The sequence below is a fragment of the Sminthopsis crassicaudata genome, chromosome 2, assembly GCF_048593235.1.
Source record: "Sminthopsis crassicaudata isolate SCR6 chromosome 2, ASM4859323v1, whole genome shotgun sequence".
Lineage (NCBI taxonomy): Eukaryota > Metazoa > Chordata > Mammalia > Dasyuromorphia > Dasyuridae > Sminthopsis > Sminthopsis crassicaudata.
The window spans coordinates 36942583-36960405 of NC_133618.1; the positions used below are offsets into that span (position 1 = coordinate 36942583).

At 38.9% G+C, this 17823-nt stretch overlaps 1 protein-coding gene across 1 annotated transcript; it reads right to left on the reverse strand.

Annotated features, from left to right (window-relative positions):
* Positions 1–610: 610 nt before the first annotated feature.
* On the reverse strand, positions 611–16010 carry LOC141554164 (uncharacterized). The gene is made up of 5 exons (XM_074285779.1): positions 15501–16010; positions 11519–11604; positions 6972–7098; positions 5989–6084; positions 611–3285 (listed from the first exon to the last, which is right to left on the reverse strand). The coding sequence occupies exons 2-5, from the start codon at positions 11534–11536 to the stop codon at positions 1448–1450; spliced, it is 2079 nt and encodes a 692-aa protein (XP_074141880.1). The 5' UTR covers positions 11537–11604; positions 15501–16010; the 3' UTR covers positions 611–1447.
* Positions 16011–17823: the final 1813 nt, after the last annotated feature.

Consider the following 17823-nt stretch of genomic DNA (forward strand, 5'->3'; position numbering starts at 1 on the left):
AGAAATCATGTTTCTTCCACCTATTTCTAGAAGGGAGAAGTAGGAGGAACTAGAAGTCCCAGAATGACATGGTGGATTATAAAAAGGAAGATTGTTTTCTTACTTCATGTAAGGAATAAATTATTGTAAAATCGGAGCTCTCCAGAAATATAAAACACTGCTCAGACTGCCTTTTCCACAACAGATCTTTTGGCCTGCTAAGTTGCAAAGTAGATAGAGCACTGGGCTTGAAATCATCTTCCTGAGTTCAAATCTAGCCTCAGACATGTACTAGCTGTATGACCTCAGGCAAGTCACTTAAGCCTGCTTGTCTCAGTTTTCTCATCTATAAAAGAAATTGAAGGAGGACATGGTTAATATTTTTGCTAAGAAAATTCCAAGTGATGTCATTACGAGATGGAAATGACGAACAACAATAACAGAACTTTAAGACTGTTGACCACTTGCTGGTTATGTTGTAAATGGCATACATGCTGATCTTGTTTTGTGATCTGGTGTCATCAGAGTTCTCTGAGATGACCAAGTCTAAAAGGAGATGCATTAGGAAGGCAGAGAATTTGAGGTAGCATTCAAGGTCTGGAAATATAATATGGAGTCTAGAAAAAAATTTAAAAATCAATATACCTTTATTAAATAATATGTGGCAGGAACTATCCCTGGTATTGACGGTACGGATATGAAAGTGAGATAGGTCTTGCCTCAGTGAGTTTACAATCTACCAGGGATGATAGGAAGCAAGTACAGGGTAAGCTAAAAGAAAGAAGTGATTTAGGGAGAGGGGCAAAAAAATCAAGGAATGAGAAATATTTAGGAGAATAAGAGGAAGGAGAAAGAGAAAAACATTGAGAGATACAGAGACTGAGATAGTTAAATTTCACATCATGAATACTGGCTATTATTATTAAATTAATTTAGTCCCCATTATCAGAATAAAAAAAAAACAAAACAAACAACTCATCCAATCTTGTTTGCATAGAATGATGTAAAATTACTTAGCTTTGTAATCTATAATGTGTCTAATATCTGAGACTGTCTAGTTAGCATCTTTAAATTCATTTAGGCCAGACAGCTTTAACACCTCAATCCACTTCTCACTAAGTTCTGTCATCTGCTCCTCCTTGTCCCCAGCTATAAAAGACTTTGTTCCCCAAAACACAATTGCTTTGTCAGCAAGACTGCCTAATGTGTTACATTAGCTTGACCCTATGAAGTTATTTTCATGTAAAATAAACAGCATTTTAAAACTTCATATCCAGTAAGACTTCTACTGGATCTCTTTTAAGTGTTGCTGCTGGTTGAAAACATCCTCACATTCTTTACATGTAGATGACTTCTCTCCATTATGAAACAATTGATTTTTTTTAAGGTTTGAGCTGTACAAAAAAGTTTTCCAACATTTATTACATATAAATTAGGTTCTCATTTTTTATTTGGTGAAGATTGGTCTTCAACTACAGACTTCTCCAACATCAGGACATTCAAAGGATTTCTCTCCAGTATGAAGTCTTTTATGTTTATTAAGATATCCCTTAAGGCCAAAGGTTTTTCCACAGTCATTACACTGATAGGGTTTCACACCAGTATGAATTTTCTTATGTGTATTAAGTCCTTCATTACAACTAAAAGCTTTTCCACATTCATTACATGTATAGGGTTTCAATCCTGTATGAATTTTCTTATGTTTATTAAGGTGTCCCTTACGCATGAAGGCTTTTCCACATTCATTACATTTATAGGGTTTCACTCCAGTGTGAATTTTCTTATGTATATTAAGGTGATCCTTAAGGCTGAAGACTTTTTCACATTCATTACATTTATAGGGTTTTACTGTAGTATGAATTTTCTTATGTTTATTAAGGTATTCCTTAAGGCTGAAACCTTTTCCACACACACTACATTTATAGGGTTTCTCACCAGTATGAATTCTCTCATGTTTCCTAAGATGTCCCTTATGTCTGAAGACTTTTCCACATTCATTGCACTTATATGGTTTCTCCCCAGTATGAATTCCCTCATGTAAAGAAAGGCCTATTTTAAAGTTGAAGCCTTTTCCACACTCATTACATTTATAGCGTTTCTCTTCAGTATGAATTGTCTTGTGTTTATTAAGATATCCCTTATCCCTGAAGGCTTTTCCACATTCATTACATTTATAGGGTTTTTCTCCAGTATGAATACTCTTATGTGAATTAAGGTTTCCTTTAAGGTTGAAGACTTTTCCACACTCATTACATTTATAAGTTTTCTCTTCAGTATGATTTTTCTTATGTGATTTAAGGCTTCTATTCTGCCTGAAGGCTTTTCCACATTCAGTACATTTATAAGGTTTTTCTCCAGTATGAATTCTCTTATGTGAATTAAGGTTTCCCCTAAGGGTGAAGGCTTTTCCACATTCATTACATTTATAAGGTTGCTCTTCAGTATGATGTTTCTTATGTGATTTAAGACTTCTATTCTGCCTGAAGGCTTTGCCACATTCAGTACATTTATAAGGTTTTTCTCCAGTATGAATTCTCTTATGTGAATTAAGATTTCCCTTAAGGGTGAAGGCTTTTCCACATTCATTACATTTATAAGGTTTCTCTTCAGTAGGAATTCTCTTATGTTGACCAAGATATCGCCTCTGGTGAAAAGCTTTCCTACCTTTTTTATTTTGTTTAAAAGACTTTTCTTCCTGAAGATTTTTCAAATGAATAGTATGACATGGATTGTAGCTGGAAATCTTCCCACATTTCCCAAATTGATGACATTTCTCTCCACTACAAATTCCTCCATGTTCAGTAAGGCAAGAATTGATGTGGAAGCCTCTGAGACATTCATTTATTCTGTGGGATTCTCCTTGAGAACACACTCTATGGTAATGATTAAGTTTTGAGTAGCAACTGAAAGAATTCTTGTAATTATTAAACTTACAGAGTTTCTTCACCATGGAAATCCTCTTATGTTTAATTAAGTGTGTAAACCATTTGAAGCACTTTCCAGTTCTAAAATGATTATGAAAACATTTTCCTGTAGAAACTCTCTGTTTGGAAAGGGGAACTGAACTGAGTTTTTTTCCAAATTGGAAAAAATATGGAACACTGAACTTGTGAGTTTTTCTTTGTTTCACTATTAGCTGTCTTCCCAGGTTATTTGTCTGCCTTTCTAATCCAGTGTCGAAATTCCAAGCTTCTCCCAATTGGGAATCCCAGAAACCATGCTTTTTGAGTCTCTTTGTGAATGGCTCTCTTGTGGAAATGCATTGCTCTGGAGCTGAAGCCAAGTCATTGGTTTCACATTCTGAATCTGAAAGAAACACAGCAAAGTGTCACTCACCACCCATTCATTACTCGGTGTTTTGTGGAAACGAAAATACTTTGTGCTCAATTCAGTCTTCCCCATGAGTAAAAAGTTGACAAATTTGGACAAAGTAGAAGAATCATGGTCACAAAGGAGCTGAAGCCAAAACTGAGGGGAAAGTAACAGAACTGCTCGTGACCTCTAGAACATTTAAATTTTCAGAAATGAAAATAATTTTCAAACCATAGAGAGTTATATTTCAAATACATCTCTGATAACACTGAAAAAAGAAAGTGATTGGAGCTGTGATTTTATAAATAATTCCCTAATCCTATATAGGTTTCCACCTTCTCTGAAAATTATAGCTTCAGAGCTAGTGAGAACACTGAACAGTGAGGTGTCCCCATCATACTGCACAGAACATTGAAGCTCCAGGCAAGAACTCATCTTTCTGAGTTTAATTTGGTCTCAGACACTTTTCCAGTTTAGGGACCTTGGTGAAGTCACTTAATCCTGTTGGCCTTAGTTTCCCCATCTGTCAAATGAGCTGGAGAAGGAAATTGTAGACCATTTCAGGATCTCGTATACACCCTTTGATACAGTAGTGTTTCTACTGGGATTATATCCCAAGGAGATCTTAAAGGAGGGAAAGGGACCCACATGTGCAAAAATGTTTGTGGTAGCCCTCTTTATAGTGGCAAGAAACTAGAAACTGAGTGGATGCCCATGAGGTGGAGAATGGCTGAATAATTTATGGAATAAATATGGAATAAATAAATATGTTATGGAATATTATTTTTCCGTAAGAAACGACCAGCAGGATGATTTAGAGAGACCTGGAGAGACTTACATGAAGTGATGCTGAGTGAAATGAACAGAACCAGGAGATCATTGTAGAAAACAACAAGATAATATGATGATCAATTTTCATGGATGTGGCTCTCATCAACAATGAGAGCATTCAAACAAGTTCTACTTGTTTGTTGGTGATGAAGAGAGGTATCTACAACCAGAGAGAGGACTGTGGGAACAGAGTGTGGAACACAACATAGCATTCTCACTCTCTCTGTTATTTCCTTGCATTTTGTTTTCTTTCTCAGTTTTTCTTTTCCTTCCTTCTTGATCTGATTTTTCTTGTGCAGCAAGATAATTGTAGGAATATATAAACATACATTGGATTTAACATGTATTTCAACATATGTAACATGTATTGGACTATCTGCCATATAGGGGAGGGAGTGGGGGAATGGTGGGGAAAATTTGGAACAAAAGGTTTTGCAAGGATCAATGTTGGAAAAATTACACATGCATATGCTTAGTAAATAAGCAAGCAAGCAAACAAACAAATAAATAAATAAAAAAGAAAACCCCAAACAGGATCACAAAATGTTGGACATAACGCAAGTCCTCAATAAAAAAGGAGCATTGAGGGGTAAAGTGAATTGTTCAATGTCACACTTAGTAAGTATTAGAGGCAGGTTCTGAACCCAGGTCTGCTAACTAGGAAGCTGTGCTTTTTACATTGGGTAACATGTCAGACCCGTAGAGCCTGCTTTCATGTCCTATGTTTCCATGTTCTAGGAAAATCCTTAAATTTGATGAGATAAAAGTCAAAGTGTAAATACCAGTTCTGACACTTCTTAGGGAGGTGACCATGCACAACTCAAAATGCTATGGATTTTCACAACCCTAATCTGTAAAATGGTGATAATGTACACACTCTGCATCCCAAACACTGGTAAAACACTTGCTACCTGTATCTTAATAATAATAATTATTAAAGTCATTAATGATCTTAAAGACAATTTTCCTTGGAACAGAAGAAATAGAGAACTGATTTTGCAAATTCAAGATGGAAATTGCCAAGTAGAAAGTGGATACAAGATATAAATGGCATTTTAAAATGGTCAATCAGTGAAAAGAGACAAATTGGAAAGCATATGAAACAGGCAACAGGATGTAACAATGGTTTGTTTTTGAATACAGAGGTTAGACTTAATTATACAGGAAAAGTTTTTTTTTTTTAATTATATATATATATTTTTTATAATATTATCCCTTGTATTCATTTTTCCAAATAAAAGTTTTCTTTTTATCTCTCAGAAAAGACTCATCAAAGAGAAAAAATAATATTATGATTTAAGAAAACAGTCATGGAAATAAAGAATATTATCTAGTGTATGTGTGGAAAGCTAAGCATCATCAAGAAGAATTAAAGCTTTTTCTGAGACTACAGAGAAATATAAGGGATCTTATTTTACCAGAAACCATTTCTTGACATGAAAGGTGAGTTTACAGGAGGAGTGCAGGAAGGACAACCACAGCTCCTCTTCTCAGGCCTATGGTCCTTGAAAAAGAGCTCCAGGCCCAGCGTTTCCAAAGTAACTCACTCTAATGTCCCAGTCAAGCTCCTGCTGTCGGTGAGTCCTGTCTCTGCCTAGATTTCTGGGTCAGGGGTTTGCAGCTGCATCTGGCCGTTTGTAAGCCCCTCTGAGGGATTTCTGGACAGAGATTCTTATGTCAGAAGAGTTTCCCATTTCCTTCTCCACATCATGTCACAGAGGAGACCCACAGGGTTAAGGGAACTGTCCAAGGTCTCACTGCTGGGAAGTGTCTGAGGTCACACTGGAACTCAGAACCCTGAGGCTCTTTCAGTCCAGGGCTGGCTCTCAGGGAATTGCACCCCCAGTCTGCCTGGTTATCACTCACCCTCAGAAATGCATCTGGGATCTTCTTTCCTTGATAGCCAGGGAACTTCATGTCTCTCCAGACAAGAAATCACAGTTGGTTTAGTTACTGAAAAACCTGCTCAAGGAGAAATAAGTGGAAAGTGCTGAGAACACAGAGACACCTCAGAACTCAGTCCTGGTCTCTCTCTACAGAAAAGGGACATGTCTGGAAATGTCAGTGGAGAAGCATCAATGACCCATCTAGGAAGTTTCCCTCAGCAAATGTAAGGGAAGGGACAGAGCCTTTGGTGCAGCCACGGGACAGATGGGGTCATGTTCACCCACTCCTAGTCTGCTGGGAGAAGTCTTTCCTTCTCTGCCCTGGGGCTCTATGGATATTCTGAAGCCTGGCTGAGCAGAGAGTGTGGAAGGAGAGCCTGCAGGGCTGCAGAATGAAGCTGCTGATTTCCAGCTAGACAAAGAAGGACCTTTTTGTCTAGGAAGAGCAACAACTGCTCAGAAATTGCCCAAAGATCTGATTGCATTTCTATTTAAAAGGCATTTGTGTGACTTTCCCTCCCTGTCCAGCAAACTCAAATTCAGCCAAGCTCCTCAGCCCCCCACCGGCATGGACAGTTGGAATGCTCTGACCTTGCAGTGGCTCACATATGATGCTCTCCCTGCCATCCCTGCACATTACCATGGGATGCTCCCCCAACTCTCCTCTTTGCCCTTCAACTCTTGTAACCCTAGTTACTTTCACAGCTTAGCTGAGATTCTGTCATCTCTAGAGTGAGGATTTTCTTCATCCCCTCTAGCTTCTATTGTCATCCCCTTGGAAATGACTTGTTTTGTACTGACATGTACATACTTGTTGTCTGCTGGATAGTACAGACGCTCCATGAGGGCAGGGCCTGCTTAGTTTTTACCTTCCTTTTCTTTGTGACTTTGTGACATAGTTCCTAGTTCTTAATCAGAACTAAATAAATGCAGATTGAATGACTGAAAAAAAAATTAGCTTACCAAGAGAGACAAAGTTCTCATAGTTCTCCAGCATCACGTCCCTGTACATGTCCTTCTGGCCAGGATCCAAATAGCTCCACTCCTCCTGGGTGAATTCCACAGCAACATCTTGGAACGTCAAGAAATTCTGAAATATCACAGGATCTTATTATGAGAGATATCAGAAATTTCAGAACCCATCTGCTAATGCAGGCTGTGGAAAAAGGGGGGAAGACCATTGGAACTCAAAATGTAAAAATGTATATAAATTTCTTAAAAACATTATTCTGTACATTGTGATCTTCCCCAATCACAGCCATGCAAAGTTGTGTTTTTCGGTCAGGAGTAGAGTGGAATTAGATTCTCTTTTTTAAAACAAATTGTGTGCATCAAGTCTGTCAGCAAATGTTTTATCTATATGTATATGGCAGACTACCAATGCACATCTGTTTGAACAGTAGGTGACTTGTCTCAATATGGCTTTCCCTGATGAGATGATCTGGCCATTTCTGGTTTCGTGGCAATGAGTCTAATTGAGGGCCTAAATATAATAAGCACCTAGGAGAGCATATGATGAGGCACAATAGCATGGTATAAAAAAGAATAATTCTTTCTTCTATGGGATGTCTCTCTGAAAGGGAAGGACAAAAATTTTGTTGACACAAAAACAAAAAAATCAATTAAATGAATTTTAAGAAAAGATAATCATGGTGTTATATCCAATAACTTCTTTTTTGGGTAGAAAAAGGTAGTTATTCAATGATATTTATAACAGCCTAATTTGTTATTGGAAAAAAAAAACTGGGACAACAAATGTCTAATCATTCTGAAATGGCATATTGATTAGAATACAATATTACTATTAAACTTTAAATAAACCAAAAACAAAAAGGAATGCAGAAGTAGAAAAAAGAACAAACCATTGAAACAATAATTTCATCACTGAGAAATCACACCAAAATTTATAGGATACAAATAAAGGAGTTCTTAGGGGAAAAATGGGAAGAAAATTTTTACTCAAAGCCAAAAATTTCAAAAACAAAGGTTAAAAAAATTTGCTTGAGATGAAACTGGGGAAAATTATTTTAAGTAAAGAATATTCTAGAATTGTACAAGGAATCCAAGCAGAGTTTGTTAATTTCTTTCTCTATTTAAAAAAAATCAATATTCTTGAAAGTCTCCTCTTCCCTATCCCTGCTAACTGTGTTTCTGGTGTCCTTTACTTGCTCGGCTATTCCTTACCCTCCCCCACCTAGGGATCTTTCCCTCCTCTCCCGGACTCCTCTTTATAGAACTCCCTAATCTACACACCTGGTCCCACTTCCACAAATGTGAACACCCACCTTTTAAGGTCTTTATAAAGGGTTACTATGATCATTTATGGTCACAAAAATGGGTCAAAGTGGAGCCTTGAATCCATATCCCTCCTGACTTCAAGTCTCCTAATGCTCCTCCTTTTTGCCCAGGGCTTACTTCAATAAGGTGCCATAGTTAGGTCCCCCATACTCTGAGACCTGGGAGGGCAAGGCCTTTTTTACCTTTTTCCATAGGAGCTTAATCAGTGCTTACTGTTGGATTATTTCCATTTTCCATGTGACAAACCGGAGGTGCTTAATCAATGCTGCCTGCACCTAGTCTTCAGGGACATAGTCTATTCCCTTTAATACTTGAGCCAAAAAGTGGGGCTCGAGGGGCTAGCTCAGGTCATGCAGCCAGATAGCCTCGGGGGCAGAATTAGAACCCATCATCCTTGGGATCCTTTTCTCCCTCCTCCAGCTTAGGGAGCCATCTCTCCACCTGGGCTGCCCCAAGCCAGAATGCTCCAGCTCACAGGCACTCACCCTCATCCTCACCTTACTGGCTGGCAACTCTCCCCAACCTCCACCTAAGTGGAAAAGGATAGAATAGACCTGCCACAGGTGGATGACTATCTCTGGGAAAATTCTCTGTGGGGGTAAAGGGGGGATTTTTTGAACCCTCCCCATCTTGGGGAATAAGAAATATCCCCACCTGGTTAATTCTGAACCTGGCCAGGACTTCCTGACATACCACTGGCTGCTTATGGCTCATATCTGAAACCAAAGAGAACTAATACTGCTGTGACCCTGCCTTTCTTCTCACATAGCAAATCCCACTGATAAGGGCAAGTATGAAAAAGAAAAAGAAAAAATGAACTCTGTGGGTGCCTAGTTCTACATGCTTGTTTAGTAAGAGATCACATTGAATTGTCATTTGAATCACAGATATCAGAAACCCTGAAGCTTACAATTGCTGGGTTATTTAGTTTATAGGATGCTACCCTGTAACAGTCTTTCATTAGGATAATAATTAGCAGGAGACATGACACCATTTCCAAAGATGAATTAAGAATTTACATGTAAAATAATTATTTGAACCATCTCTTTAATTGGATTAAGAGACACAAAGATTCATTTTCCAATCCAGGCCCTCATAAAGCAAGAATTAAAAGTCTCCCAAATTTTAGGTGAATTGTATATTTTTAATGAACTAATTCCTCTTTTAGCTCTATTTTATGCTGAATTTGAGTTGAGTATTAGCATCTTAGACACAGATTTAGAAGGAAGAAGCCTCCTTAGAGCTTATCTAAGAATATGTTTTGGAAATATAAAATTAAATACCTTGAACTTTTAAAAATCTACATAAAGAAACTATAACCCTTAATAACTGAATCTACCTAAAGCTATGAAGCTATGATTATTTCTATATGATTATAGAACTCATGGGATTATAACTGATATAATTCTCTATTTGATACCAGCTATGATCATTAAGAAATCCTATTAAGTCAATGATTTCCTAGAGTATGGGACTCTGACAAAGGGAGTACAGAGGCCACCTGGACCTTTGGTGCACAATAAGTTTTCTGCCACGTTGCAGAAACGCCCTTGTTGAGCAAGGAGCAGTAATTTGTGATCATGGGATTGGTCTGAGCTTACAGTTAATGCTCATGAGCAGGGATGCCTTGACAGGGCCTCTCGCCCGTGATGCAGATGGCTGGATGTGCTCTCCCACCATTGGCAAATATCATGCATACGCAAAGACCTGAGCTGCTTTTCTGAATGGTGACTGGGGATTGCCCACTGTTCACCCACTGATCAGGCCGCAAAAATGTATGCCCACCAAGCTGTAGAGCATAATAAACTGGGGCTCTTTTCATACTCTAGAAATCTCCCACCTCATCTCATCTCTGAGATCAAAGGGCGCATATGTTTTGAGCTCTCAACCAGGAGGATGCAACAATGATCCATGGTGACAACAACTCTATGGGATCAATATTCCAGAATTACAGGTAGAGTACTCAAGTACATCCTTTAAGCCCAGCTCAATAAAACTGGCTAGTCATATGACTCTAGCTGAGAACTGACATGAAGTGAAGAAAGTAAGGAAGTTCCCTTATATATCTCTCTGTATCTATAAGGTCACTATTTTCCTTCTGTGGCAAATTTCTATAATCATGGCAGGTTAACAATATAAGTACAATACTAAATCTTTATTTCAAAAGTTAATACTGGAACATATCTGAGCTATTACAATAAGACACAGACATAACGTCTGAGCTGTTTAGCCTAAAATTTTACTCCTTCACAAAATAAATGTGAATTAGACATTAATGGAATAGTCTGTGGGATCAAATTGTTGTTGTATTAATTATTTAACAGAAACAGCTTTAATTTGGCTTTTAAAGAAAAAGAATGATAGAATATCTTGTATTACCTAAAGAGGAAATGTAGAGAACTCCCAGGAAGCTAAAAACCTCAATAACTGGGATGTTCCCCTCCTCCTAAGATTAATCAAGACTGCATTTAAGCTTGAAATCCTAGGAAAACAAAGTCCAGGCAGAATTACTGGGGCACTGTGCACTTTAAATAAGATTGAGTCTCTAGAAACTAAAAACATGCTTCAGAGAGTTAGATCGGAGAAAACAGAAACCAGGGTTGGTTATAGAACAATGTTTTTCAGAGTAACATGTGATTTTAAGATGTATAAGCAGCGTGATTTCTCTCAATAAATGGCTCTGTTGAATTATTGGCAACCCTGTCTTCTTTTTAACCTCCACTAGCCCATTTGTATTATCCTGGCCACAACAAGGAAAAACCAATTTTATTTCAATTTATTATTACCATGTAGAAGATGAATAAGTCTTGAAAGGTAAACCTGTTTGTACACTATTTTGAAACTGACTACTCAATGCATTTATCCATTTCATCCCAGAAAGGAATACCCAGAACCAAGAAGTCGGGGCCAATCAATGGACACTATGGGAGTGGAGCTCTGGGTGAGGAAGAAGATGATTCCAAAGTTGGAATTACAAGATTCCAGTGACTGGAAAGAAGATGGTGCCCTGCAAAGAAACAGGAAGTCTGGAGGAATGACAGGTGGGGAATGGGGGGAAGATGAGTTCTATTTTGGACATATTTTATTTGGGACAGCCAGGTGGACATGTATAGCAGGTGGACTGTGACACAAGGGACACCAAGAGACAAGTTAGGTCAGGCAAGGTTGTTCTTCCCTCACTCTTCCAACCTTGTCACGTCTGTACTTCTTACCTTTCTCTTGAAGGTCATGGCCCCCCCAAAATCATTCCTTTTCCAGTGTTTCCTTGAGATTCTGACTCTTCCCAAGTCTTGTCTTCCTAGAGAGATGGAAGAGCTATCTTAGAATGGATTCTTGCTTCTCAGGGTATAAGGTTAATCTAGGTTCAGAATTTGCATTCAACAAGCACAGACTTAAAGGGGGTAAGTACAAGTTGATTATTGCTCAGAACCTTGATTTGGAGAAGGCATAAGTCTTTACAGATCACTTTCAGGCTTACAAAACATTTTGCGGAAGAGGACACTTGTAATGGAGAAATAATACACAACTTAACAGGTGTCATTATCACATTAATAACAGAAACAAACAGGTACCATTCATCATCACTAATTTGGAAACAGCAACTCCTGAATTTTCTGAGGGAGCCAGTCAGAATGCACCCTGAAGAGGGAAAACTCCCAAGCAAGGCGTCCCTTCCTGAGTGAAACTCCCAAATGTCTACTCTGCTGTGAGGTTCATATAAGGTGAGACCAAAGAAGGCCCCGTGCTAAGTTTATGATGTCATATATGACCCTCTGGACACAACATCTTCCCAACTATGGGTCACCAGGGCCAGTAGTTCATTCATTCCTTTAAGCCAATTGGTTTCACTCAGGGAAATGGCCAGGTTTCCAGGGTGGAACACACACCAAGACTCAAAGGAAGCCCTTAAATTAAGCACAAGGAAAAGTGGCCTTCTCTTCCTGTGCCTCCCTGTGTCTCATCCTCATGTTCTCAGCACAAGGTTATACAAAAGGACCTGGCTCACATTCATAAAGATTCCTTTCAATCCCAGAAAATATTCCAAGGCCACGGCTGAGACTTGATAAGATCTCTTAAACAGGGCTGACCTGCTACCAGTACCAGAAGTCATTATCAGCTGAGCAAGAATTCTAGTGCTTCAAACTGTGGAAATTCTACCAAAAGGTGCTGGGATAAGAAACATCACTTTCCAACTTGAGAACCTGCACATTGATGCCCTTTGATGCCTAAAAGAACTGATTAGCTAAGCCAGCAAACAAAACCTCTACTCACATTGAGATCTTTAGTTATAAATACACATACACATAAAATAAATACTTTTGAGATGAAGAAAAGAGAGAAAAGAAAAAGATAAAAGATGATAGAAAAAGAGAACAAGAGAAAAAGAAAAGACCAGAAGAAAAGAACAGAGAGAGAAAAGTAAAAGAAAACATATATTTAAAAAAGGGGAAAAGTAAAAGAAATGAGTAAAGTAAAAGACAGAAAAAGAGACCAAAGAGAAAGAGAAAAGTAAAAAGTCTGGAAAAAACGGCTCCAGATCCTATCTTCTTAGGATCTGTCATTTACTAGCTGTGTGAGCCTGGCAAGTCACATTATTTTTCTAGGTCTATTCCAGTGGTTCTCAAACTGTTGAAAGGCCGGACTATAGTAAAAACAAAAATTCACACTCTTTCTCTGCTTTTCAGCCCATTTGCCATAACCCCGCAGGCCGCATAAATGTCCTCAGCGGACCGCATTTGGCCCACTGGCCATAGTTTGAGAACCCCTGGTCTATGCAATGGGAATGCTGGACTTGAAGAACTCTTATTTATATTCCTTCCCCAGGCAGGTATGTGAGCACCAGGCCTGGAAGCAGGAAGACCTGATTTCAAATCCAGCCCCAGATAATTAATAGTTGGATGACCCTGAGCAAGTCACGTAACTTTATTTGCCTCAATTTCTTCAATTGTAACATGAAGATAATAATAGCTCCTAGCTCAGTGTCATTGTGAATGGGAGAGTATTTGGAAAAAGCACTTGAGTCAGACATAGTAGCACCCATTTAAATACTTACTTGCCTTTATTTCATCTTAAAAATGGGCATAACAAGGACATCCATTTCTCAGAGTTGTTGTGAAGATTAAATTAGATAATATTTCTAAAAAGCACTTAATACAATGTCTAGAATAAAGTAGACACTCCATATATATTTATTCCCTTCCCTCTTAACTCATATGAAAAATGGGGAGGAGAATAATAGCATCTACCTCTCAGGATTGAGAGGACTGTGAGAATTAAATAAAACAACAATGTTGAATGCTTTACAAAACTTTTAAGGTCTTTAATTGTCATGTGTCCAGCAAAACATTAGGAAGGATTCAAAATATGTAACAATAAATTTCCATTTTAAGAAAGCAAATATAATAACAGAAGACATTACCATATGAATGTCCATTTTTTCTGTACATCCTGTAAGTTATTCTTTTGTTCTCTACTGTCCATTTTGTACCTTATTCTTTTTTCCCTTTCACTGTGTCCCCTTCTCCCAAGCAGGCTGCAAGCATGGACATATTTATTACACATATACATGCAACTATATCTCCACGGGCATCCACCATATATTTATATAGAACTGAATGCATATATACACACGAACACAGACACATACAATAAATACTTTGAGATGAAGAGAGGAAAAAAAAGATAAAAGGATGATAGAAAAAGAAAACAAAGAGAAAAAGACCAGAAGAACACAGAGAGAAAAGTATATATACACACAAAAACACCCATTTGCACCTCGCTGCAAACATACATATATAAACACACTTACATACACATACATGTACACACAAAAACATATCCATCCTCATCCCCATATATGCATATTATCTGTATACACTACGTGCACACACATACATATATCAAAATGCACTTACATATACCTACATGCATAACACAGTACAAACATCTACAGATAAGCAAACTTAAATACAGCTACTCTACATATATACATATTTATTTCTGTACACCTCCTACTTTGATATATCTATATACACATTTACACAAATGTATATATACATATATACCCATACATACATACCCTTACACATTTACACAGAATACAAATATATAATGCGCCAGGACACATACATGCAGAAAAGTATACACATGTTACATACATATCAATGCTTGCATATACATATCTATCCATCCCCACCCCCACAGTCATATAGCTACAGACAGACTTAAATGTGTCTACATATACATATATCCATACATGCATGTACTCACACATTTACACTTATATATTATTATATACACTAACATGCACATACACCTATGTATAAACATCCATCAATCCCTACCCCCATATATACCTAAAAATGCTTACATACAGCTACATGCATATAAATAGGCATATATACATACAAACATATACCCATCCACATCTTGGACCACAAATATGTATATGTGTATATATATATATATATATATATATATATATATATATATATATATATATATATATATATATATATATATATATATATATGCTATTATATATCCACACACATACACTGAAATAGTTACATACATCTATAAGCACACACAAATATACATACACATATACAATGAAATACACACCTACATCTACATGCACATACACACCCACACAAATACACATATTCCTATCCATAGGTACACCCGTGTACACCCTCATATACCCCTACATGCATACACACATACATGTACACACGCATGCACCCACACATACATGTACGTGTACACAGACATACACACGCGGCTAAAGCAATACCAGCAGGTATTTTCTTGACACATAATGTACATTTCTCTCCTGATGGAACCGTTCAGTTTCCCTGTCAGAGAACAAGGATCCCAAGGCCCCCCTTGCGGTTTTCTAACAAACTTTACCGCGGCTGCTGTTACAAAGTGGCTGAAAGTCTCTTCCCCGTCCCTGCTGACTCTGCTCCTGGTGTGTTTCACTTGCGGGGCTATTCCTTACCCTCCCCCTTCCGTTATCGCACTCTAACCTACACGCCTGGTCCCACTGCAGTAAATCCGAACTTTCATCTTTTAAGGTCTCTATAAAGGGTTGGCTATGATCTTTCATGCTCACAAAAGCGGTCAAAGTGGGCCTTGAATCCCCATCCCTCCTGACTCTAAGCCCCCCACCACATTTTACCCGTGGCTTACCTCAGAAAGGTGTCACAGCTATGTCCCCCATACACTGAGACTCGTGAGGGAGGGCAGGGCCTCTTTTTGCTTTTTTTTTTTTTTTACAGGCGCTTAATTAATGCTTAGTGTTGGGGTATTTACATTTTCCTGGCTGACACACAAAAGGTGCTTAATCAGTGCTGTCTGCAGCTGGTCCTCAGGGACGCACTTGAGCAAAAAAGTGAGGCTCAAGGGACTAGCTCGGGTCATGGACCAGATAGCCTCGGGGGCAGAATTAGAAGCCTGGGTCCTTGAGATCCGTTTCTTCCTCCTCCAGCCCCGGGAGCCGATTCTTCACTTGGGCTGCCCCAAGCCAGAACGATCCCGCACACGTACACAGCTGCCAGCCTGGCAACTTTCCCCAACCTCCGCCTAAGTGGAAAAGGATGGAAATAGACACCTCCCACTGCGCCTGCTCAGAGGTAGCGTGGTCCTTGCCGGCATCCGTCGGAATCCGAGAGTTCTCTCCTCCCTTCTGGGAAATGTAGTCTGGCGGATGGTGCGCGTGCGCACCAGCTACTTTAAATCACAGGCTCAGACTGTTTAAGCACCTAGCTTGGGGTTCAGGTTCTTGTCAGAATGCTGGCCCAGAAGGTCCCTGCTCTATGGGCGCTTCTTCTGCTGGGAGCTGTATGGGAGGGGTAAAGCCGGACACCGAGAAGTGGCTGTAAAATGTTTCCTAGATAAATACCCAATTCATCCGCCGCTATTTCTGGTGCTTCCAGAATCTCCGAGTGCAGAGTGGGGCAAAGAGTGACGTCATGGGATGATCCACTGCTAGACAGCCCTAGTCCTAGAGCGCATGTATACAGTGCTTTTACCTACAAAACGCATTGGGGCAGTGATCTGGGGCAGTGATCTAGGTCAGCCCAGAGCTGGAGCGGATGGATCTCAGGTGCCGGGCCTCTGCCCAGCTTCTCCTGTCACACGTGTGGAAGCTAAGGCATTGTGTGTGTACACACTGTAATGTGGGTGGGAGACTTGTCCATTCTGATAACCCTCAGAATCTCTAAAACTCGGGAAGAATGTCTGCAGACGGGGAAAAAGATGGAGTCAGGTGTAATCAACACTCAATCATTAGGCACTGACTGTATGCCTGGTGACAGAAATATTGTTAGTATCAAATATAATATTTATCTGTCACTCTTCTGAATAATCCAAATACTATCAGAACTATGAAAACATCCTCACTTTCCTACTCTCTAAGTTCCCTGGTCAGAAGACAGGAAAACTTATTTTCCTGAGTTCAAATCTGGCTTTAGACACTTTCTAGTTACATTACCTTGGACAAGTCACTTTGATGAGGTTAGTGGCAGTCAGAGAGTTCTGGTCAGCACAAAGGTTCAACATGAAAGAATTCACGAACCCGAAATATTAATTGGCAAAAATGGAAGTTTATTGTTGGATAGGAAGCCAGTTTTGCTGAGAGACTGACTTCTTTAATGGCAAATTCCTGTTAGGGAAATGGAGGCTGACACTGAGAGAAGAAGGCCTTCTCAGCGGGCAGCTTCCTAGCAGCTATTATCAAAGAGGCAGATCAAGCTGCTTTGGACCTTCTAGAAAGGATGAGTTCAGAAATTGCCCTTGAAAAAGGAATCTTTGAGACTCAGGTTTCAGGTTGAAAAGAAAACCAAAGTCCCCAGGCCTAGATGCTTATCAATATCTGGCCCAGATCTCCAATTGGAATTTAAAAGGGTATGGCATCACCTTCTGAAGACAATTCTTCCTGTGCAACAAGAAATTCCATTCTACACACATATATTGTATCTAGCATATACTATAACATATCTAACATGTATGGGACTGCCTGCCATCTAGGGGAAGGGGTGGATGGAAGGAAAGGAAAAATCGGAACAGAAGGGAGTACAAGGGATAATGTTGTAAAAAATTACCCAGGCATATGTTCTGTCAAAAAAAAAAGTTATAATTATAAAATAAAAAAATACTTTAAAATGAAATAAAAGGGTATGGCATCCCCAGAAGATCAATAGGGTGCTTTTGGACCAAGATTTCTAATTGAATAACGACACTTAACTGGGGAGCTATGCTTTCCCAGGAGGGCCTCAGACTCCAAGATCAAAAGGGAACACAGTTTCAGAGTAACAATTTTAAAGAGAACAGTTTCACTTCCCCTTCAACTTCACCCACTATGCCTCAGTTTTCTCATCTGTAAAATAGGCTGGAGAAGAAATGGCTGACTGTTTCCAGCATCTTTCCCCAGACTAAACATTTTTATTTCCCTCATTTCTCCTTGAATTGGAGAGCTGGATGGTAGAACAATAAACTCCTGATAAACCTTTAC